The sequence below is a fragment of the Chenopodium album genome, chromosome 1 (genome assembly GCF_948465745.1).
Source record: "Chenopodium album chromosome 1, dcCheAlbu1.1, whole genome shotgun sequence".
Lineage (NCBI taxonomy): Eukaryota > Viridiplantae > Streptophyta > Magnoliopsida > Caryophyllales > Amaranthaceae > Chenopodium > Chenopodium album.
Window position 1 is genome coordinate 89,275,185 of NC_137834.1, and position 22,769 is coordinate 89,297,953.

The window sequence follows — 22,769 nt, forward strand, 5'->3', positions numbered from 1 at the left end:
TTTATCTTAATGTAGAATATATTTCTTTTATAAATGCATAAGATTTTAGTAGTTAAACTTCAAAGTTGTAGCTGGTCAGGATATTCAGAGGGGTAACACTATACCATCACCATGTGCCAACAACCATTTAAGGGCGTGTTTGGCAAATTATAGCTGTGAAGGTAGCTGTAGCTGTGGAGGTAGTTGTTAGCTGTGTAGGTGGCTGTTAGCTGTCAACAAGCTGTTAGCTGCGAAGATAAGTAATTTAGATATAAGTGTTCGGTAAAGTAGCGGTTGACTAGCTGTTACATATAAAAATCAATATTTTATTTTTAAAACTACAGATTAAATTTCCAACAACTACCTCAAAAGCTACCTCTAATTTCAAAAGCTAATCTTTCTAGCTTTTTATAAAAGCTACATTCACCACTAAAAGCTTCCCTAACCACTACTTTGCCAAACACTCACATTTTTTGTTAAGTAGTGATTTGACAAAGTCAGACCACTAAAAGCTATCTAAAAGCTACTCAAAAGCTAGCGCCGAACACACCCTAAATCTTGTTTTGATTTAGGTGTTTAAATTCCTTTTGATTATTGTGTAGGATGGTACTCCATGGAATAGTGGCAAGAAAAGAACTCAAGGCGGGGACGGTGGTTGTGTTGCCTTGTGGTTTTGATTCAGGTGTTTAAATTCAGGTTGTAAACAAGTTTCTAGTATACCTTGTGGAGTGCTCGATGATGTGTGTTGTGACTGATGATTTAATTTGCCATTGGGATATTTCCTTAGTTTTACATGTTTTTGGGAAAGTAAGTGTAGTTTTAGGGCTTATTTGATCTTAATGTGAGGTTTATCTGTAGCTCGGGATTATTATCAAAAGAATTTCCGTTTTTAGAATTATTGTTGCAATTTTTTCTTTCAATTGTCGCCGCATAAACACGATGTGTATGTATAAAGAGTTGAGTTTAGGTGATTTCACTATTCGCATCGGGTAAAAATTGTCTCCCCCCTCCCTCCCTCTACTGTTCCCATGTTCTCTCCTTTAGAGTTTAGACATACTGCCTCCAATAGACCAACACTACCAGTTTGCCACCACTATGTAATGGTCATTGATTAATAATTACTACTGGTCATTGCCTCTGGTGGATATTGGAAGAAGTCTGCTTTTTGATGCTTAGGGCTGTTCTTTGAGTTGCTTTGCTCAACAGCTCAAAACAACAGTGCCTGTTTAAAGCAGAAGTATTGAAGAGTGTCTTCAACTCTTCCTCATTAATGCAGATGAACTTTAAAATATGCGGGTAAGATATGATACCTATGCTACAATAACTCGATAACAACTTAGATAATTAGAAGACGTTCATTTAAATTTGATACCTTCGATGTTGCGCTTTAATTTCTATTTGATACATCGCTAATTAAGAACAAATCAAATAAGATTACTTGTAAAAAAAAATTTTGTGCCCGTCAAACTTCACACGTTCACGGTACAAACTGATTCAACTATATTTACCAACTTCTATAGCTCACACATGTGATTTGTCACAATATTCACACGTTCATAATACAAATATAAATATAAGTGTCATAGATTCGTAATTGGTTAAATATAGAAGAATGTATTCAACATTTTCGAGATAAAATCAAATCAATACCAATCTTATATGTTGACGAATTTGACCACTTTATATGTCATCGTATATTTGTAATTAATTGGGTACTTTGTACTTAGGTTAAATAATACAAGTACTTAATGTTACATAGCAAACATAGGATTATTACTACAACTAGCATTATTTGGGCGCATTTACTTAGAGATCCTCACAAATCCCCTAATCTCATATTTAGAGGGCGCGGCTTCGGTTACTTTCTTGCTCTTCTCTTCTTCTTCTTCAACCTCGCACCCTTTTTCTTTCTCTCTCTTCTGATCAACATCTTTGTTAATCACTTAATCTCACTACTTTCTCTCTCCTCTTTAACTGTGAGTTCTTCTTTTTACAGTCACTCTTTTATTAGTAGATTTTCTTTTGGTCTAATTTAAAAAAAATTTGTGGGTGTTTTCCGGGTTGTTATTAATCTGATTAGTATGTTAACCCTTTGATGTTTTGAGCTTTTTGTTAATGTATTTTATTTTGTTTCTTTAATTTTTTGATGGGTTTTATATATTATATTAGATGTTACTCTATGTATATGAAAAAGATTGAGTCTTTTATTGATTTCTAATTTTGTTTCTTTATTTGGGGATTACAGAGTTTTTGTAATGGTGATTTTATGTGATTGTAGGTTATAGCTGTTGTTGAAAAGAATGGCTGAAACCTCCAAAGTTATTCATGTCCGCAATGTGGGCCATGAAATCACTGAGGTAACACCCCATTGATTTTTATTAGTATTTTAATTTTAATATAATGTGGAATGTGTGATTTTAATAATTCATGTTTATTGGATTTAATGGAATTTTACAGAATGATTTACTTCAATTGGTTGAACCATTTGGGACTGTCACCAAGCTTGTGATGCTACGTACCAAGAACCAGGTTTTTCTCTTATTTTTGGTGTTTTGTTGTCTATTTGTAGTAATCTAAGTAGATGAGATAGTAATGTACGACACTGTCTTACACTAATTTATTGCGAGTTGTTAGAAGTTAGTCCGGAAAAGGTATAAAGTATTGTATCTTCTTAAATAGAACAAGTCCCCCATTTTAAGTAATTGTGAGGCAGTCTCATTCAAGACTTTGTAGTACTTTTTACTATTTCTCGCCTTTATTTCCCCTTGAGTAACTGTATTGCTGTTTGAGAAGGCTGACAATGTTACCTCTAACGACCAAGTATGACCAGTGACCACCTAGCTACTCAGGTTTCCTCTTAGTTGGTTAATGGGGTCTTGTATGCAGTATGCACCTTTAATTTCTATAAGTAGGCTCGTTGCGTATAACTAAGAATTTGATGTATCTGTGTTATAAATGTTATTCTTTGTGTTGTAGGCACTCTTGCAACTTCAGGATATGGCATCAGCAATTAATTTAGTGGATTACTATACAAATGTTCAGCCCAATGTTAGGTATTGTCTTTGTTTGGCTTTTCTTTCTTTTTTCTCTGTATAATTACTCATCTTCCTACGATTCTTATGGTGTTGCATGGTAGAGTTAGTGATGGTTCATTAGTATAACCATTTGGTAAATCTTTGATGGTCCATTAGTCCAACCATTTGGTAAGTATTTGATGTTTATTTTTTGTTGAACCATGTATGTGGTGCTGCTATCGCTAGTTTAGTTTTAAGTTGTTTCCGGTTATTGGTTTCATTTAGACAAGCTGTTCATTAATGGTAGTATTTTATTGCCTTCAATCTCTTTTAGTTTTGCAGCCTTCCTTTTTCTTGCGAGTATTTTTCTAAATTTTCAACGTAGAGTCATTACATTGTATAGAGATTTGTATTGTCAATGGTACAATTCTGGAAAATAGGGTAACAAAATTAGCCTAATGAAAGTAAGGTTACTGAATAAGAGACATAGTAGGATATGATGTGATGAGAAGCTTGAGGACAAGAGAAATTGGTGCTGGAAGAGGTCAATTGGCAATTGACAATTTCATGACTTAGTAAAATTTATGCACCTTTTTCTAAATGTGAACTATGTGAAGTAGCAAATGGACATACCTCCGTACGTTTAGGTGTGATTAGGTCTGATAAGCGATAAGTTAGAAAGATTCCTGAACAATGAACAGTCATCATAACAAAAGTGTGTTATAAGTCTAGAATCCATTTTGTCTCCTATTGTTAGTGTCTTCTATGTTTCTGATTATCTGTATTTAATTTCCATTTCCTTTCCTCTTCTTGGACCTTTTATTTGGCTTCTTTGTGGATTCTAATATCTGTACTTACCATATCCTCCTTTTTTAGGGGCCGAAATGTATACATGCAGTTTTCTTCCCACCAAGAACTGACAACAGATCAGACTCAAGGACGTAAAAGCGACACGGTTTGTATCTAGCATATAAATTTAGTAAGATTTAATTGGTGTGGGAATTATGCATGGTTTGATGTTACTTTTGGTCGGTTAGAACTAAATTTTGTATAATCATGCATTCATGCTAGAAACTGCAATTAAGGTGTTCCCATGATCTAGCTTAACCAACATGTCAACCTTATGACTTATTTGTTAAATTGTGTGGGTGGAATGTTAGTGTGTGATAAGGATGGATAAATCAAGTACCTAACTCTAATTGTCCTTTTTTTATTTTTTATTTTTAATTATGTGTAAATCATCTGATCTGCCCCTGTACCTCCTGACATATTAAAATTCAAATGGACATAATATTTCACATTTTTAGTCGATGGAAATGCAGAGAGTTGGCAAGGATCTTCTTATATCCTTTATTTGTAAAAAAAAATACTTTTCAACTCTATTTTGTTCTCTGATTTATTACAATTATCTAGGGATACCTTGTTATTGCATCCTTTTTCATTTGAGGCGTAGGGGTTTGATCTAGGAGAAATTATAGGAAGGGGATAAGGAGAAGAAAATTTTGAATTTCTTTACACTTTAGGGCGCTCATTCTCCTTTGAGAATTCATTCCACATTCACTCCAAGGAGCACAACCACAAGTAATATTTACTGCTTAGAATTTTGATGCCTCCTTCACGTAGGTTCACATTTTGTTTTCTTCACGACTCCTTGAGGATCAAATTGAGATGATCATCTCATGGTTGTTTAGAGGTTGTCTAGCAAGGTTGGATGGGTTTAAGTTAAATCTTTTTATCATTTAGCAGCAAAGCTAACAATGAACTATTTTTCTTCTATGGTACATCATTGCATTTTATTAAAGTTCAGAAGTATATCACAGCATCTAAGTCTTGTTCACCTCTGTATTATTTTCCTTTCCGTGGCAGGATGGACAGCCAAATCGTATACTCTTGGTCAGTATACATCAAGTTATCTATCCTATGACAGTTGATGTTCTCAATCAGGTGTTTTCTCCATATGGGTTTGTGGAAAAAATTGTAACATTCCAGAAGTCAGCTGGTTAGCTTCTTCCTCTGGTCTTGCCTTTTGTAGTTATCCTGATCACTCATCCAGTTAACATGATTTATTTGCTAATAATTGTTTTTAACTTCAGAATATTGAATAATGTTCCACTGCCACATTTTGTCCGTATAATCCAAAAAGTAGTAATTTTTATTTCATTCCTGCTTATTTTGTGTAGGTTATCAAGCTCTCATCCAGTTTCAAACGCGGCAGAGTGCTGCTTCTGCAATGAGTGCCCTTCATGTCTGTTATCTCTGTAAATTATTATAAGAAAACTTATGTATCTTGCCTTCTGGATTCTCTTAAATTGTCCATTTTTCAGGGGCGGAATGTATATGACGGTTGTTGTCAGTTAGATGTACAATACTCAAAGTAAGGCTTTATCTCTCTCACCATCATGAAATGAGATTCCATATAAGCTTTTTTAAATACAAAATATATATCTTATTCTGTCTGTCATTTCCTTATATTGCAGCCTCACAGAGTTGCAAGTGAATTTTAATAATGATCGCTCGAGGTCAGTTTGAATAATTTAGGAACGTATTCCTTATTACCTTTAGATATAACATATATATGATGGTAATCAAATCAAGGTTTTAATATTTATCTTGAGATTTGTGGACTTGATTTAAGTGGCGTTGTTTGGCTCAAAACAATTACGCGTTTTTTTTTCTGTTTTCTAGAATGAAATGCTTTCCTTGTTCCTGCTTTGCTTTGTTTTAATTTTTTCCAGCAACTCTTTATAAGCAAATTGTCATATTTAAAGTATTAACTATTTATTATAGGTAGAATTTTAGCTTGATGAGTTAAATCTTGAGAGGTAATAGTAGTTACTTTAGAATTTAATGTTAAATTTAAGAAATGTGTATGCATGTGTGTGGGTTGCCATTTTGAGGCAATTAGGCAAACAGATTTTGGAAGATTTTCTTTTAATTATGTACAAAGTATATCTGTGCATTAACTTAACTAAAAATATTGACGCATTCTTTGATACAAGGACTATGAAACAATGCTTTAACTGTGTAAAGTGAACCTCTCATCCCATCTACTCTCCCTTCCATTACCTTCCTAAACTAGTCTCATTCTTGGATTAGCCTCAGCTATCCCCCCCCGCGAATGTTCTGTAACAGTCTTTTGTTCTTGTCAAGTTTTGGTGGCTCTTGGATCCATCTGCAGTTTCTCTTCCCAGCTTATTTCTACTCCCTGCTTGTATTCTGTTAAGGCTTTAGGCAGCTTTTGTTCCTGGGACTTGCATATTTACTCTTTTCCGTAGGGGTGAGGGATTTATTCATTATCTGGAAAATATTTTTACATGTAATCAAATTAAAATTATAAGTAATGCTGCTTAAATTAGTTGTTTTTGTTCATTATTAACTTTTGATGAGAATGAGTAGCTGAAACAAAGAGGAGAATCATTATTGAGATTTGAGAACGATACTTTGGGCACAAAAATCAACATGGATTTGTTTTCTAGAAATTTTTTCCTTAATAGTAGTTTGAGTTAACCCTTTCACCCAGTTTAAAATTTTCTATGCCACATCATTTGGCGGGAATCAGAACCCCATTGAAGAGATGCATGTTAGACATTTGCATATCAGAACATAAGATACCCGTTAAATATTGGCCTTAGTCGTGGGATAATGGGATGGACTTTCTGAATTCAAGATGTGCTTTGTACGTTTATGATTTGATTGATCTGGCTGACATGTTTTTCCTGATTGGGCAGAGATTTTACCAACCCAAATCTTCCTACAGAACAGAGAGGCAGAAGTTCACAAGTGTGTATTTTTATTTTGCTTGTTTCTTGTTTGGTCTATCTTGATTTTGGCATCTCTCCCGCTAGTCTAGAATCTAAAGGAGGAAATTACTCAGTCTTGTTCTCCTTGGTTCAGTGACCAAGAATGATGCCCAAGTTTTGTCTGCTGCTGATTTTTGTGTGTGGTTTTGTTGGCAACAGTCTGGTTATGGTGATGCAGGGGGAGCATACCCATTTCAAGCTACTGGGAGTGGTTCAGGTGCATAATTGCCATAATATATAATGAACTTTGAATTTCCTTCTTTTTATTATTCAAGTCTGGACTTGGAAGAAAATTCTAATTATGATTTTTTTTCTCTTTGTTGCAGCTGGATATGGCCAGGTTTGTATCTCTTGGGCTTGAGCCTGAATGCTACCAGAGTGGCTATATAAATAAGTTGGAATTTTTTATTTTTCAGAATTATTTCATGTTCCCTATCTTCAAAATTAATTTTTTTTAAACATATTCTTCTCTTCCTATACCATGTTATTTGTGGCTGTTTCAATCACTGGATTAGGCTATTTTATAAAAACAATTAATTGTATATAATATAAAGCTCTTCACTGAATGCATGGAAGAATTGCGAAGTAGAGGGTTTTTTTTTTCCTTCATATATATTTTTTATATTTTGGTCCGGTGAGAGAAAGAGAGAGGGGGGTTTGCAAGTATGTTTTACCTAAAAACAGTTTCTAACGGTTGTTTTTTTGCTTAAAAGAAACTTTGTCCTGATTTGTACTGGTTTTTGATGTTGTGTATTATAATGCTCTTTGTTGTTTCTCCAGATGGGACATGCTGCAGCTATGTCGGCTTTTGCTGGCGGCCTTCCTCCAGGTGTTAGTGGGAACAATGATAGATGTACTGTTATTGTATCTAATTTAAATCCTGATGTGAGTCGATACTCTGCCTCTCCACCTAATCGATCTTCACTCAATAGCACCCCCCCCCCCTCCCCCCTTCTTTTACTCCTTTAACTGATTGTATGACAAATCTTTTTGTCAGAGAATAGATGAAGACAAGTTGTTTAATTTATTTTCGCTGTATGGCAACATTATAAGGATCAAGCTTCTCCGAGGCAAGCCTGATCATGCACTTGTTGAAATGTCTGATGGTTTTCAGGCTGAATTGGCAGTTAACTTCTTAAAGGTTTGAATCGAAATTGGACCTTTTTTATTTTTTATTGCAAGTCTCTCAAAGTAGTGTTTTTATTTATTTTCTTTCCGATTAGAACAAGTGCTGAGTAAGCTGTAAATCTAAAGGACAGACTACATACGTCATAGGTTTTCTTAAAAAAGAAAAAAAAATTGGGTCAAGTACTAAAACTACCATGGACATTTACGACAACATATAATGATCAGATATGGTTCCAATCGACATTTTATGACCCCATGATGTATCCCCTAGTATCTCGAGATTTTTCGACACCGGGTCTCAAAACCTCCGAAATTGCCCAAAATCGTGTATTATAGCCTTCAATTTTGGACAATTTTTTACTTTTTTTTTTTTTTTACCTGGGAAAAAATGTTGTCGAGATGCTTCCTATAGACCCTAATACTCTACGGTAGTCCATGTGGGTGGGTGGAACCATTCAATTTGCCTCTAAGCATCCGATTTACCCGTTTTCGTACACGCCTCTTGTACTAGCTATAAGCTTTCACGGGGCCTTTATGTAACCGACTAATGGTTGTATATGGTTCTAAACAACATTATATGACCCCGGGATGCATCCCGTAGTTTTCCATGAATTTTTACACCGGGTCCCGACACCTCCTAAATTGTTTCGATTTCGTGTATTATAGCCTTCAAATTTGGCTTCTGTACATCATTTTTTCACCTGGCATGATTATGCATCCAGGTACTTCTAGGGGTTCCAAAGGGCCTTAAGAGTCATAATTAGTGCACGGAACCATCTCAAAGGCAAAGACGACATACCCTTAAATGACAAAAATATACGTTTGTATGCCTTGTCCTTGGGCCAAGTCTGGATATGAAAGCTGCTTGAATTTAGTTGTATCATTTGTATATTGTCCCCCGTCTACTCTGCAAGGGCAAAATACAAAACATAAGTGCACCTTTTTATTATGTGAACAATTTCTTTTGGAGTATCCTGAGTTACTCCTTACAAATTACAGTAAGTCTGTTGATTTTCTACTATCTTCTGCATGAATTATAGTAAGCTGTTAGCTGTATCACCTTATATAATTTTAAACTTTGTTCTGATCTTTTTATGTATCATTATTAGCTTGTGCTGCTTTATTCCTGAAATCTCACCAATTACCAAATAAAAAATTGAGTTACTTTTACAATAATCTTCTTAGACGTCAGTCCTCTTGGAAGGTCAGCACTTGTTTGCGGACTATGCAATTCTCTTCCATTTCCTGTCTGAATAATTCAAGAATGTATGACTTGCTTGATGACTATGGTCTGTACTTGTTATTACTGTTTAGACTTCAGAATGCATTTTGCTATGACTAAATTGTTTGTTTCACTTATCCTTGATAACTCAGGGAGCGCTGCTGTTTGGGAAACGAATAGAGGTGAACTTCTCCAAGTATTCAAACATAACACCATCTCCAGACACCCGTGATTACCAGAATTCAAACTTGAATCGTTTCAACCATAATGCTGCAAAACACTACAAATATTGTTGCTCTCCCACAAAAATGATTCACCTATCAAGTGTCCCTGAAGATGCAAGTCAGGAGGAGATTGTAGACCTTTTGGAGGAACATGGACAGGTTGTCAGCACCAAGATTTTTGAGGCAAATGGTAAGAAGCAAGTTTTAGTTTTATTCGAGACTGAAGAAGAGGCAACTGAAGCCCTCGTTTGCAAGCATGCTACTTCATTTTGTGGATCAATCATCCGCATTTCTTTCTCCCAATCGCAAAACACATGAAAGATACAGGCTGCTCAGATCTGAAAGGCACTCTGCAAAGGTTTTGGTTGTTACCTTGTTGCTTTCTAATTATCAGAACACTGTTTTGTAAAACTTCCCTATTCTTCCTTTATTTGCCTTCCATAGTCTCTATAGCTTGTCGTGTTGAGGAACTTATACATACATATGTATCGTTCAAAACTAATTATGGGTTTGAGTTACTGATTATATAGACATTTCTCATATTTTCAGGCAGTATACTGTTGTAATTATCGAGGTAGCATCTTGATGCACTGGCTATGCCTTGTTCATGCTCTACTAGTCTACTTAATTCAGTTGAACATCCAATTGAATCCAAATTTAGACAATGAGGTGTTTTTTTCACTGAATTGAGAATAATGGCTCAAAAAGACTTTGTCCCTTAGGATGAAGCAAGTATTGTACAGCCAGAGTTGGAGAATTAAGGTCTTTAAGTGCATTAAAGAGGGAGTGTTTTAAAACTCTCAACCACTTTAAAACTAATTAACACTTCATCCCTTACATATAAAATCTCTCAACTACTTAAAATTAATTAGAATTAAATTCCATAATTTTTACGTAATAATAATACACCTAATTTGTCACTTACAAGTTACAACCTTATGTATTTGTGTGACTTTGACAATCGTTTGTCAATACTACTCCACCTTACACGCCTACCTTTTTCTACCAATAAGTAAAACTACAAATGAAGTGTAATATTTCCTCTTCGTATGATCTCGATAAATCAAAATTATCAAACTTTATAAAAAATACACAAACATAACACGAAAATATCTTTATACGACGGATAAAGAATATACACCCAAAAGGGAAACACAAACACTGAAACACCCCTTCTCATTATAGCCAACACAAGATCCAAATGTAAATTATCCAAAAACATCCACAATAATAAATAAAATCCCTAAAATAAATAACAAAAAAAATCCGGTAATTCTGGCGATAAGACTGATTCGTAATCCTCTTATTTAGTTGTAGCAACTATAACACTCTCACACGTACTTTCTTCTCCGCAATTTTCGAACTTCAAATTTTCCATTATTTGCCGAATTAATCAAACCTCTAATCTTCCTTAATTCTGCAAATTTTAGATTACAAATTATTAGTGGTACTCCTCTAATTCTTTTTTCCTTATTTGAACCCTAGAATTGTTCTTCTTTGACTCTATCTTTTTTCTGGAATTGATGTTGTTTAATATTGTGATTAATAATATTATTGTTGAGATTTTAATTTGTGATTTTTTGGTGTAATTTTTGTTGTTTATTTTCCAGAGAAAAATTGACGAAGGTGGTGGTGATGGATAGGTATACAAGAGTAGAAAAACCTAAAGCAGAAACTCCGATTAATGAGAATGAAATTAGGATTACTACTCAAGGTCGTATGCGTAATTACATTACCTATGCCACCACTCTTCTCCAGGTTTTTTTTCATTTTCTCTCTCCTCTGTTTTTTCGCCATTTATGTTTGCATTTTGTAAAAAAATTAGGTTTTGATTAAATTTGTATGGAATTGTTTTTGTTTTTTAAATTTGGATTGCCTAAATATTGTTGGGATTATTTCAATTTTAGGTATTGATTGCCTAATTGGATGCATTTTATAGATGATTATGTTGTTGATTATACATTAAAATTGTGTGTAATGTATTGATTTTGGAGCATTTTTTTGAGTATTTGCTAGCTAAAATGTGTATGGAAGGAAGCTTAAAGTTTTGACATTTTTTTGAAAAAGTAACATGAAATGTAAATATGTTATTGTTGATTTTTCTTTCAATTGATTTTCGACAAGATTTCGGTTATTTTTTGTAGTTGAAGTTCAAAATCATGAACCTAGGCAGATTGTTCGATTGGACATAGGTTTCAAAGTACATTAATCTTATAAGATCATCTGAAAAAAGATCAACTTTATAATAATTTGAAGGCAAGTCTTAATTTGTGTCGCCAGTTAGCAAATACTTGATTAAAAATGATTCATATTTTTGTAACTCATAGTTTATATTTCCAATAATCTTAGGCTCTTAGCTATATGTTAATAATTAAAATTAACAAATATTATTGATCCATATCATCTCTAAGTTTAGGGGTACGAAATTCTTCTTAACATACTGTTTGTTTACTATCTTACCATTTTTCATCATCGTTTCTTTATTGATCATATGTTTATGTTTGCTTATTTGTGTTGCGAATTTGTGATTCACTGGGGCTTGTTCCTGTCGATTAGGAGAAAGGTTCAGATGAAGTTGCACTCAAAGCAATGGGTAGAGCAATCAACAAGACTGTGATGATTGCTGAACTAATTAAGGTATATTGGCTTTTTAAGTTTTATTATTGGTAATTATTTGGGAATTTCGTGAAAAATTATACAAAGTGATATTGATGTGTGTGCTGTACAATGCAATATAATATAAACTAATGAAGTTGTACCTAGTGTCACTGTCTCGCCAACTACTTAATTTTTTGTGCAAAATTATATAATTGTTACCACCCTTAATACTTGCTACTACCAATCTACCTGTTTTATACTGTATGAGTGCTTGTTTGGTAAGAATTTTCTATGGTTTCAATTTGGTACCAGAGAAGGATTGTGGGTCTCCACCAGAATACATCCATTGGATCAACTGATATTACTGACAATTGGGAGCCATTAGAAGAAGGCCTTCAACCGTATGAACTAACCTTGTATTTAGGTTTTTGAACTTGTGTACTGATGCGCTAATATTTATTGCTTATCATCCCAAGTAATTTTCTGCTTTTCTTCTTTGTTACAGCATTGAAACTACACGTCATGTCTCCATGATCACAATCACATTGTCTAAGAAAGAGCTGAACATATCATCTACTGGGTAAGACTATTACACTATTAGATTGAATAACACTCTGTATATAATAGGCTGAATGAAATTCTGAACAGTTCATCATTCCACAAAACCTTAATTTATGCTATACAATATAAGCATTCCTTGTGATTTTGTGACCAAAAAATAATTTATGAAATAGAATTTGACAACTAATAGCCTATTCCTTGTTTTCAAACAAGAGATTTTTCTCTGTGGGAAATGTTCCCTTAATCATTGACAGGAGTATATTTTTATCCTAACTACAATCTCCTTATGTAGGATTCTTAAATTAATAGTCTCCTATATGTAGGAGACTATAAATAATAGACTACTATCACTAGGTTGTGAGTGAATAAAATGTTATGTCATGCCAAAGCCTGATATTTTTGCTTGTATTATCGCATCACTAACAGCTAATACATGCATTGTGGGTGGTGAATTTGGATCCTGGATGTCCTTGTATAACCCTATCATATTGTATATCAAGAAGCCAGAATTTCAACTTGAGGGTGGTCAGGCTTTGTTTTCATCTTTGTTGTCTTAGAAATTCTTACATAACTTGTTGAAATAGTGATTTATAACTGAATTCTTGTTACTGGCCATTCACCATTGTGAATATGTGAATTTTGATATAGTAGTAGCTGAGAAGTTGAATTTTAATTCTTTGTAGTTCTTTTGTGCTGGGGGTATATAAAACAACCTTAATTCATGAGGTAATCAAATGAAATCTTTCAATCGCATTTTGCTCATTATATATATTCTTCTGTCTCCTTTTGTTTTAGGTATCAGCCACCTATCCCTGAAGATCAAGTGAGGCCATCAAATAATTTTGATAATGAAGGAGGTGAGACTTTTACTAGTACTTATAAAAAGATGCTTTCTACTAGATCACGTGAGTTTTTTTATATTTTATTTTTGTTAGGTTCCTTTGTAATAAACTTGAGTTAAGGTCACTTTGCAATAGACTTAAATGAAATTTCAAGTTTGACTTCATAAAGATGTTGGCCCTGTTCATGTATAAATGACTTAAGAGTTGAAAACCCATAACCCGTTGCCTTCTTTGACTTGAGTGTTTCACCCAGGATTCAAGTTGTTTTTTTAATCTATAAACGTTGATGTTTGACGGCGTCAACTACGAGATACAGACAAGTAATACAGCTGGCAAACCAAGTAAAACACATAAGAATAATGAGGCCACATCACACATCCAGCAAATGAATTATATTAGGTGGAATGTCGGTTCTACCCTCATGTGAAACAAAACCTGTTTCTCACAGTGAGAAACAAAACCTGTTTCTCACAGTGAGAAACAGGGAATTTCCCGATTGGGTGGTCCGCTTTATGTTTAAATATTTGTTCTCATCATTGCTAAAAGTAATTCTTTTTCACATTGAGTAGTCTAGTTTCATTGATCAAAATTCATAATCATGAATTTGACCTATGATTACCAGAAATTTTAAGTGTTTGCACCTTTATGGATTAAATTGAGACATAATTGAATGTTTTGTTGGAAATCTTGGAATCATCTTCATTAATCTGATGTAGTTTTGCTCCTGCAACAGAGGGTTCACCTGATGTAAGAGGTAGGGGACGTGGTGGCCGAAATAGAGGCAGGGGGAGAGGTACTTTAAATATCTATCATTTTTGCTTGCTTTGTTTTATTTATGCCTTTATTATGAGTTATTATTATCTATTGGATTCTCTACCTAAAGTCCAATATGAGGTTTCTTGATTAAGTCTTCACCATTTCTTGGGTTTATGAATTTACTAAACTGGAAAGTTATGTTCTCTACAGGAATGTACAATGGACCGGGGGATTATGATGGAGGTGGTTACTATGGTGGCCGTGGATATGGTGGCAGAGGTCGAGGTCGTGGCAGAAGTCAGAATTTTAGGGGGCGAGGAAGAGGTTATTATGCCCAAGGATCTGGTGGGTATTATGACAATGGTGAAGGGGAAGTGCCAGTTACTCGTGGACGTGGTAAGCTATTTTTTTTTTTAAGTTTAGCCATATAGCGTCCAACTAATATTGTCATTCTTCAACATTGGAACTTAAACTCTTTATGTCGTGGTTTATCATTGTTCCCTATTGTAATGGCCTACTACAGTGATTTCCCCCTTTCATTTCCGCTTTAATATTGTTTGAAACTGAATTCAAAGTTTAAAATATGGGCAAGATAGAGATTTCTCCCCTCCCTCACCTCATCTCAAACCCCTTGCCCTTTCTGAGGGTGTTGCTTTCTCTGGGTATTCCATGATAAGTCTTTCCTAGTTTCCTTTTATGAATGTTTTTTCTCCTTGGGCTTTCTGTACAGACCTAATTTGACTGTAATTAATTGGGTGAAATTCTTTCTTCCTCAGTACTCTTGATTGGATTTTCTGCTGACTCTCTGTTTTTGTAGGTCGTGGGCGTGGTAGAGGATGGGCTCGTGGACGTGGTTCCAGGGCCGAAGGGCCACCTCAAATGGCAGCTGCTTGACCTTTGCTGAGGTATAACATTTGGTTTGCAGTTGGAAAAACATGATATTGGATGCCTGCTCTCTTGTGTTGTGTTGGTTGCTAATCATGGGCATTTTCATCTGTTTTAAAGATGTGGATAGTGCTGCTGCCACCGGCATGCAGCTGTGTTTTTGTAGGTTACAGAATTAGGTTTATTATTTGTTGCTGACAGATTTTTTTTTCTCCCCCATCTTCAAACACCCAAAGAAAGGTTGTAACATTTTATTTTTCTTTCCCATATAGTTATAATAATAGAGCAGTACATTCTTTTATTCTTAATACTTCATGTTTTAAATCTTAATGCCCTCAAAGGGGCATCGTTTTGGTAACGTTTTATCTTTAGATCATGCAGAGACTACATTGTTAGCTGAGCAGAGCTGTATCAAAATGATTGCACAGACCACTGTGTTGTTTTATAATTATGATCCCAACCCCTGGAACCGGAAGGAGTTCTAGCCTGAAAAAAATATGTTAATATTGATAGTACAAGTTGCTTGGCTGATAGATTGTAAAATGAAAGCTTGATATCGTTTTCTTTTTTTCACACCATGCCTAATTGCCTAATGTCTGATTAGTGTGATTATTGTTCTTTGGTAATAAGAACTGTGCAAAGGACTAATTACTTCATAGTAAATTCAATTCCAATTATGTACTTTATCTCTTGCATAATTGAATTATGTTTTTATGTTTCCCTGGCAAACTTTACAATCTACTTTTTCATGTATTGTAGTTAGAGCTGTCAATTCGAGTAAACGAGTCGGGTTTGGGTCGGGTAAGAGTGGGTCGGGTCAACTCGGGTCGGGTCAATTTGGATTAATTCAATAACCTATGTGGGTTGGGTCATGCTTGAGTCGGGTCATACTTCTTATCGAGTTAAGGTCAGGTTACATTCGGATCGGGTGAACAATAGATCGGGTTTCACGGGTTAAAACGGGTTAGGGTAATTCTCGGATTCGAGTCAGGTTCAGTTCAAGTTAATAATTTGCGGGTTAGAATCAGGTCGGGTTATTCTCGGGTTTGAGTCGGGTTCGGTTGAAGTTAATAATTTGCGGATTATAATCAGGTCGGGTCATTTTCAAGTCGGGTCATTCTCGGGTTCAAGCCGGGTTCATTTCAAGTCAATAATTTGCGGGTTATAATCAGGTTGGGTCAATTCCAAGTCAGGTCATTCTCTGATTCAAGTCGGGTTATGTCCAAGTCAATAATTTGCAGGTTACAATCAGGTCACGTCATTTCCAAGTCAGGTCATATTCGGGTTCAACTAATTATAAATAGATAATTATCATTTTTATCAAGTTAATTATTTCCTTTGGCTATTATATATATGACAATATACTAGAGAACTATAGTCTATAATTTAGGAAGATAATTATCTCTTTTGACTATACAATAATAATATACTATATTTAACTCTTAAATTTGAGGATGATGCTCCTTTTTTTTGCTTGCCTGGACCGATTTGGTCTCCCTAGACAAAATGCTTTGGTCAACAATAATAAGGTGGTCTAAATTACATTTAAGGTGATTTGAAATCGGGTCAGGACTAATTTGAGTTGAATTTAGTTCGGGTCAATAACAAGTCTTGTTAATTTCGAGTCGGGTTATTAACAAATTGGGTTGAATTTTTGGGTCGTGGTAGACTAGACATAATGAAATAAGTGCAAATAGTAAACAGGTAAATTGACCGTTTAAAGGCAAATTGGATAGTTTAACCCACCCAATTGGACTCCCGTAGGGTATTAGGGACCATGGTAAAAATTTCGGCAATTTTTATTTCCGGACGAAAAAAAGTCAAAAATTCCAAAATGGAAGGCTTATATCACGCTTTTTGAGAAATTTTGGAGGTTTCGGGGCACGGTGTCGAAAAGACTTGAGATTTTAGGGAATACATCTCGGAGTCATATAATGACGTTTGGAACCATATATGATCATTATATGTTGTCATAAATGTTCGTGTAGATTTGATTTAATGAAATCGGTGCAAGTTATAATTCGGTAAACAAGTCGTTTAAAGGCAAATTAAATGGTTCCACCCACCCAATTGGACTCCCGAAGGGTATTAGGGACCATGTTAAACATTTCAGCAATTATTATTTTCGGGCGAAAAAAGTCTAAAAATTTCAAAAAACAAAGACTAATATTCACGGTTTTTGAGAAATTTTGAAAGTTTCGGGGCCCGGTATCGAAAAGCCTTGAGATTCTAGGGAATACATATTAGGGTCATATAATGTCATTTGAAACCATATATGATTATTATTTGTTATCATAAATGTTCGTGGTAGGTTTGAGTTAATGAAATCGGTGCAAGTTGTATACCGGTAAATTGGTCGTTTAAAGGCAAATTGGATTGTTCCATCCACCCAATTGGAATCCCAGAGGGTATTAAGGACCATGGTAAATAATTCGGCAATTTTTATTTCCGGACATAAAAAAGAAAAAGTTTCAAAACTGAAAGCTAATATCCACAATTTTCGAGAAATTTTGGAGGTTTCGAGGCCTGTTGACGAAAAGACTCGAGATATTAGGGGATACTTCTCGGGGTCATATAATGCCGTTAGAATCCATATATTATCATTATATGTTGTCATAAATGTTCGTGGTAAGCTTGAATTAATTAAATCGGTGCAAGTTGTAAATCGATAAATTGGCCGTTTAAAGGAAAATTAGTTGGTTCCACCTACCCAATTGGACACCTAGAGGTTATTAGGGACCATAGTAAACATTTCGACAATTTTTTTTTTCGGGCAAAATAAAATAAAAAAATTCAAAAATTGAAGGCTAATATGCACGTTTTTTGAGAAATTTTGGAGTCTTCGGAGCCTAGTGTCTAAACGTCTTGAAATTATTGGGAATATAACTCGTGGTCATATAATGTCGTTTGGACCCATATATGATCATTATTTGTTGTCATAAATGTTCGTGGTAGGTTTGAGTTAATGGAATCGGTGCAATTTTTAAATCGGTAAATTTGTCTTTTAAAAGAAAATTGTATGGTTCCACCCACCAAATTGGAATCCTGGGGAGAATTAGGGACAGTGGTAAACATTTCGACAATTTTTATTTTCGGGCGAAAAAAAGTCAAAAAAATAAAATAAAAAATTGAAGGCTAATATGCACGTTTTTTGAGAAATTTTGGAGTTTTCGGGGCCGAGTATCTAAACGTCTTGAAAATATAGGGAATACGTCTCGTGGTCATATAATGTCGTTTGGACCCATATATGATCATTATTTGTTGTCATAAATGTTCGTGCTAGGCTTGAGTTAATGAAATCGGTGCATTTTGTAAACCGGTAAATTGGTCGTTTAAAGGAAAATTGGATGGTTCCACCCATCCAATTGAACTCCCGGGGAGAATTAGGGACAATGGTAAATATTTCGACAATTTTAATTTCCGGGCGAAAAAAAAGTCAAAAAATTCAAAAATTGAAGGCTAATATTCATGTTTTTTGAAAAAATTTGGAGTCTTCGGGGACCAGTGTCTAAAAGTCTTGAAATTATAGGGAATACATCTCGTGGTCATATAATGTCGTTTGGAACCATATTTGATCATTATTTATTGTCATAAATGTTCGTGGTAGACTTTAGTTAATGAAATCGGTGCAAGTTGTATACCGATAAATTGGCCGTTTAAAGGCAAATTGGATGGTTCCATCCACCCAATTGGACTCCCAGAGGGTACTAGGGACCATGGTAAACATTTCGGCAATTTTTATTTTCGGGCGAAAAAAAGTCAAAAAAATTCCAAAATTGAAGGTTAATATCCACAATTTTTGAAATTTTTTTGAGGTTTCGGGGCCCTGTGTCGAAAAGTTTAGAAATTCTAGGGGATATATATCTTGAGGTCATATAATGCCGTTTGGAACCACATATAATATCATTTGTTGTCATAAATTTTCGTGGTAGGCTTGAGTTAATGAAATCGGTGCAAGTTGTAAACCGGTAAATTGGTCGTTTAAAGGAAAATTGTATGAGTCTACCCACTCAATTGGACTCACGGAAGGTATTAAGGACCATGGTAAATATTTCGTCAATTTTTATTTTCAGGCGAAAAAAAGTCAAAATATTCCAAAATTGAAGGCTAATATCCACGCTTTTTAATAATTTTTGGAGGTTTTGGGACCCGTTGACAAAAAGTCTCGAGATATTACGAGATATATCTTGGGGTCATATTATGTCATTTGGAACCATATATAATCATTATATGTTGTCATAAATGTTTATGGTAGGCTTGAATTAATGAAATCGGTGCAGGTTGTAAATCGATAAATTGGTCGTTTAAAGGCAAATTGGTTGGTTCCACCTACCCAATTGAACTCCTTGAGAGTATTAGGGACCATGGTAAACATTTCGGCAATTATTATTTCCGGGCGAAAAAAATTAGAAAAAGTCCAAAATTGAAGACTAATATCCACGTTTTTTAAAAAAATTTGGAGGTTTCGGGGCCTAGTGTCGAAAAATCTTGAAATTCTAGGGGATATATCTTGGAGTCATTTAATGCCGTTTGGAACCATATATAATATAATTTGTTGTCATAAATTTTCCTGGTAGGCTTGAGTTAATGAAATCGGTGCAAGTTATAAACCGGTAAATTGGTTGTTTAAAGGCAAATTGGATGGTTCCACCCACCCAATTGGACTCTCGGAGGGTATTAAGGACCTTGGTAAACATTTCTTCAGTTTTTATTTAGTGGTGACAAAAAAGTCAAAAATTTTCAAAATTAAAGGCTAATTTCCACGCTTTTTAAGAAATTTGGAGTCTTCGGGGACCAGTGTCTAAACGTCTTGAAATTACAGTGAATACATCTCGTGGTCATATAATGCCTTTTGGACCCATATATGATCATTATTTGTTGTCATAAATGTTCGTGGTAGGCTTGAGTTAATGAAATCGACGCAAGTTGTATACCGGTAAATTGGGTCAGATGGGTCAGTTAATAATCGGGTTTGAGTCGTTATTTCGTGTCGGGTCAACTTTTGACAGCTGTAACTGGAGTCAAGTTGTTGTATGAATAAATTATGACAAGTCTCGATAAGTTGCAAAAGGCTAGCAAAATTCAATGATGCTAGAATTTTTTATAGCATTACAACAAAGTTTCCCTGCTCTAAGCAACCCATGATGGTCACTTGAGTTACAAAATTAGAACATGATTCCAACACTTAGAACTGTCAAAAGTTGACCCGACTCGAAATAGCGACTCAAATCCGATTATTAAACGACCCATCTAAACTCGAAAAAAATGTGACCCAAACCCAACCTGACCCGACCTGAAACCAACCCTCAACCTGAGTTGACCCGAGTATGTGAGAACCGAACACGAACATGAACTGACCTGATGATTACCCGACCCGAATGTAACCCGTAAATTATTGACTGAACCAAACCCGACATGAACCGAAATTGATCCAAACCCGTTTTAACCCGTCAAAACACGAATTTAACTCGACTTGTTACTAACCTGACCTGAATTCAGCTCGACCCGTTCCTAACACGACCTTAATTTAACCCAATTTGTTACAAACCCGACCCGAAATCAACCCGACTTGTTATTGACCTGACCCAAATTCAACCCAACTTTTTATTGACCAGACCCGAATTTTACCAGACCTATTACTAACCCGACCCAAAAATTCAACCTGATCTGTTACTAACCCGACTCGAAATCAACACGACTTGTTATTGACCCGACCTAAATTCAACCCAAATTGTTTCTGAACCGATTTCAAATCTATTTAAATGCTATTTACCCCACCTTATTATTGTTGATCAAAGCATTTTGTATAGGGAGACCAAGTCGGTCCAGGCCAGTAAAAGAAAGGAGCATCATCCTCAAATTTATGAGTTAAACATAGTATATATTTGTTGTATGGTCAAAGGAGATAATTATCTTCCTAAATTATAAACTATAGTTCCCTAGTATGTTGCCATATATATTATAGTCAAAGGAAATAATTAGCTTGATAAAAATGATAATTATCTATTTATAGTTAGTTGAACCCGAATATGACCTGACTTGGAAATGACTCGACTTGATTGTAACCTGCAAATTATTGACTTGAATATAACCCGACTTGAATCCGAGAATGACCCGACTTGAAAATGACCCAACTTGATTATAACCTGCAAATTATTGACTTGAACCGAACCCGTTTTGAACCCGAGAATGACCCGACCTGATTATAACCTGCAAATTATTGACTTGAACCGAAACCGACTCAAACGCCGGAATGACCCGACTTGATTATAACCAGCAAATTATTAACTTGTACCGAACCCGACTCAAACCCGAGAATTACCCTAACCCATTTTAACCCGTGAAAACCCGAATTAAATCCGACCTATTGTTCACCCGACTCGAATATAACCCGACCAGTTATTAACCAGACCTGAACCTGACAAAAACCTGATAAGTAATATAACTCGACGTGACCCGACCAAAGCATGACCCATCCAAAACCCGATCCGCATAGGTTATGGAATTAATCCGAATTTACCCGACCCATTCTTACCTTCAATTTTGGAATTTTTTTACTTTTATTCACCCGGAAACAAAAATTGCCGAAATGTTTACCATGGTCCCTAATACCCTCCGTAAGTCCAATTGGCAGGGTGGAACCATCCAATTTGACTTAAAACGACCAATTTAACGGTTTACAAATTGTACCGATTTCATTTACTCAAACCTACCACGAACATTTATGAACACATATAATGATCATATATGGTTCCAAACAGCATTATATGACCCTGAGATGTATCCCTAAAACCTCAATACTTTTCGACAACGGGCTATGAAACTTTCGAAATTCCTCAAAAAGCGTGGATATTAGCCTTCAATTTTAGAATTTTTTGACTTTTTTCGCCCGGAAATAAAAATTTCCAAATTGTTTACCATGACCCCTAATACCCTCCGTGAGTCCAATTGGGTGGATGAACCATCCAATTTACCTTTAAATGGCCAATTTATCGTTAAACAACTTGCACTAATTTCATTAACTCAAGCTTACCACGAACATTTATGACAACAAATAATGATCATATATGGTTCCAAACGACATTATATGACCCTGAGATGTATACCCTAGAATTTCAAGGCTTTTCGATACTGGGCCCCGAAACATCCAAAATTTCTCAAAAAGCGTGGATATTAGCCTTTATTTTTGGATTTTTTTACTTTTTTTGCCCGAAAATAATAGTTGCCGAAATGTTTACCACGGTCCCTAATAACTTTCTAAAGTCCAAATGAGTAGCTGGATTCATTCAATTTTCCTTTAAACGGCCTATTTACCAGTTTATAACTTACACCGATTTCATTAAATCAAACCTGCCACGAACATTTATGACAATTTATAATGATCAATATGGTTCCAAACGGCATTATATGACCCCAAACATGTATCCCCTAAAATATCAAGACTTTTCTACACTGGACCCCGAAACCTCCAAAAATTTTCAAAAAACGTGGATATTAGTCTTCAATTTTGGAATTTTTTTTAACTTTTTTTCGCCTGGAAATAAAAATTGCCGAAATGTTTACCATGGTCCCTAACACATTTCGAGATTCCAATTGGGTGTGTGGAACCATCCAACTTGCTGTTAAACGACCAATTTACCTGATTATAACTTACACCGATTTCATTAATTCAAGCCTACCACGAACATATATGACAACAAATAAAAATCAAATATGGTGTCAAACGACATTATATGACCACGGGATGTATTCCCTATAAT

At 35.0% G+C, this 22,769-nt stretch overlaps 2 protein-coding genes across 2 annotated transcripts; both read left to right on the top strand.

Moving 5' to 3' along the window:
* Positions 1–1,781: 1,781 nt before the first annotated feature.
* On the top strand, positions 1,782–9,919 carry LOC145625765 (polypyrimidine tract-binding protein homolog 3-like). The gene is made up of 15 exons (XM_081678583.1): positions 1,782–1,955; positions 2,258–2,336; positions 2,437–2,508; positions 2,956–3,032; positions 3,870–3,948; positions 4,860–4,992; positions 5,174–5,238; positions 5,318–5,367; positions 5,471–5,512; positions 6,722–6,773; positions 6,953–7,010; positions 7,120–7,133; positions 7,574–7,678; positions 7,791–7,934; positions 9,296–9,919. The coding sequence occupies exons 2-15, from the start codon at positions 2,280–2,282 to the stop codon at positions 9,683–9,685; spliced, it is 1,338 nt and encodes a 445-aa protein (XP_081534709.1). The 5' UTR covers positions 1,782–1,955; positions 2,258–2,279; the 3' UTR covers positions 9,686–9,919.
* Positions 9,920–10,626: 707 nt separating this feature from the next.
* On the top strand, positions 10,627–15,317 carry LOC145562281 (uncharacterized). Its single transcript, XM_081622508.1, has 9 exons — positions 10,627–10,814; positions 10,978–11,125; positions 11,924–12,004; positions 12,278–12,366; positions 12,471–12,545; positions 13,322–13,383; positions 14,102–14,161; positions 14,335–14,520; positions 14,942–15,317. Exons 2-9 carry the CDS (start codon positions 11,003–11,005, stop codon positions 15,016–15,018), a joined length of 753 nt encoding a protein of 250 aa, XP_081478634.1. The 5' UTR covers positions 10,627–10,814; positions 10,978–11,002; the 3' UTR covers positions 15,019–15,317.
* Positions 15,318–22,769: the final 7,452 nt, after the last annotated feature.

Excerpts from the sequence above, each read along its gene's own strand:
- LOC145625765 (XM_081678583.1), top strand. The coding sequence starts at position 2,280 with ATGGCTGAAACCTCCAAAGTTATTCATGTCCGCAATGTGGGCCATGAA. Across the intron at positions 3,033-3,869 it reads AATGTTCAGCCCAATGTTAG|GGGCCGAAATGTATACATGC; the intron begins GTATTGTCTTTG and ends CTCCTTTTTTAG. Across the intron at positions 4,993-5,173 it reads AACATTCCAGAAGTCAGCTG|GTTATCAAGCTCTCATCCAG; the intron begins GTTAGCTTCTTC and ends TATTTTGTGTAG.
- LOC145562281 (XM_081622508.1), top strand. The coding sequence starts at position 11,003 with ATGGATAGGTATACAAGAGTAGAAAAACCTAAAGCAGAAACTCCGATT. Across the intron at positions 12,367-12,470 it reads TTAGAAGAAGGCCTTCAACC|CATTGAAACTACACGTCATG; the intron begins GTATGAACTAAC and ends TCTTTGTTACAG. Across the intron at positions 14,521-14,941 it reads GCCAGTTACTCGTGGACGTG|GTCGTGGGCGTGGTAGAGGA; the intron begins GTAAGCTATTTT and ends CTGTTTTTGTAG.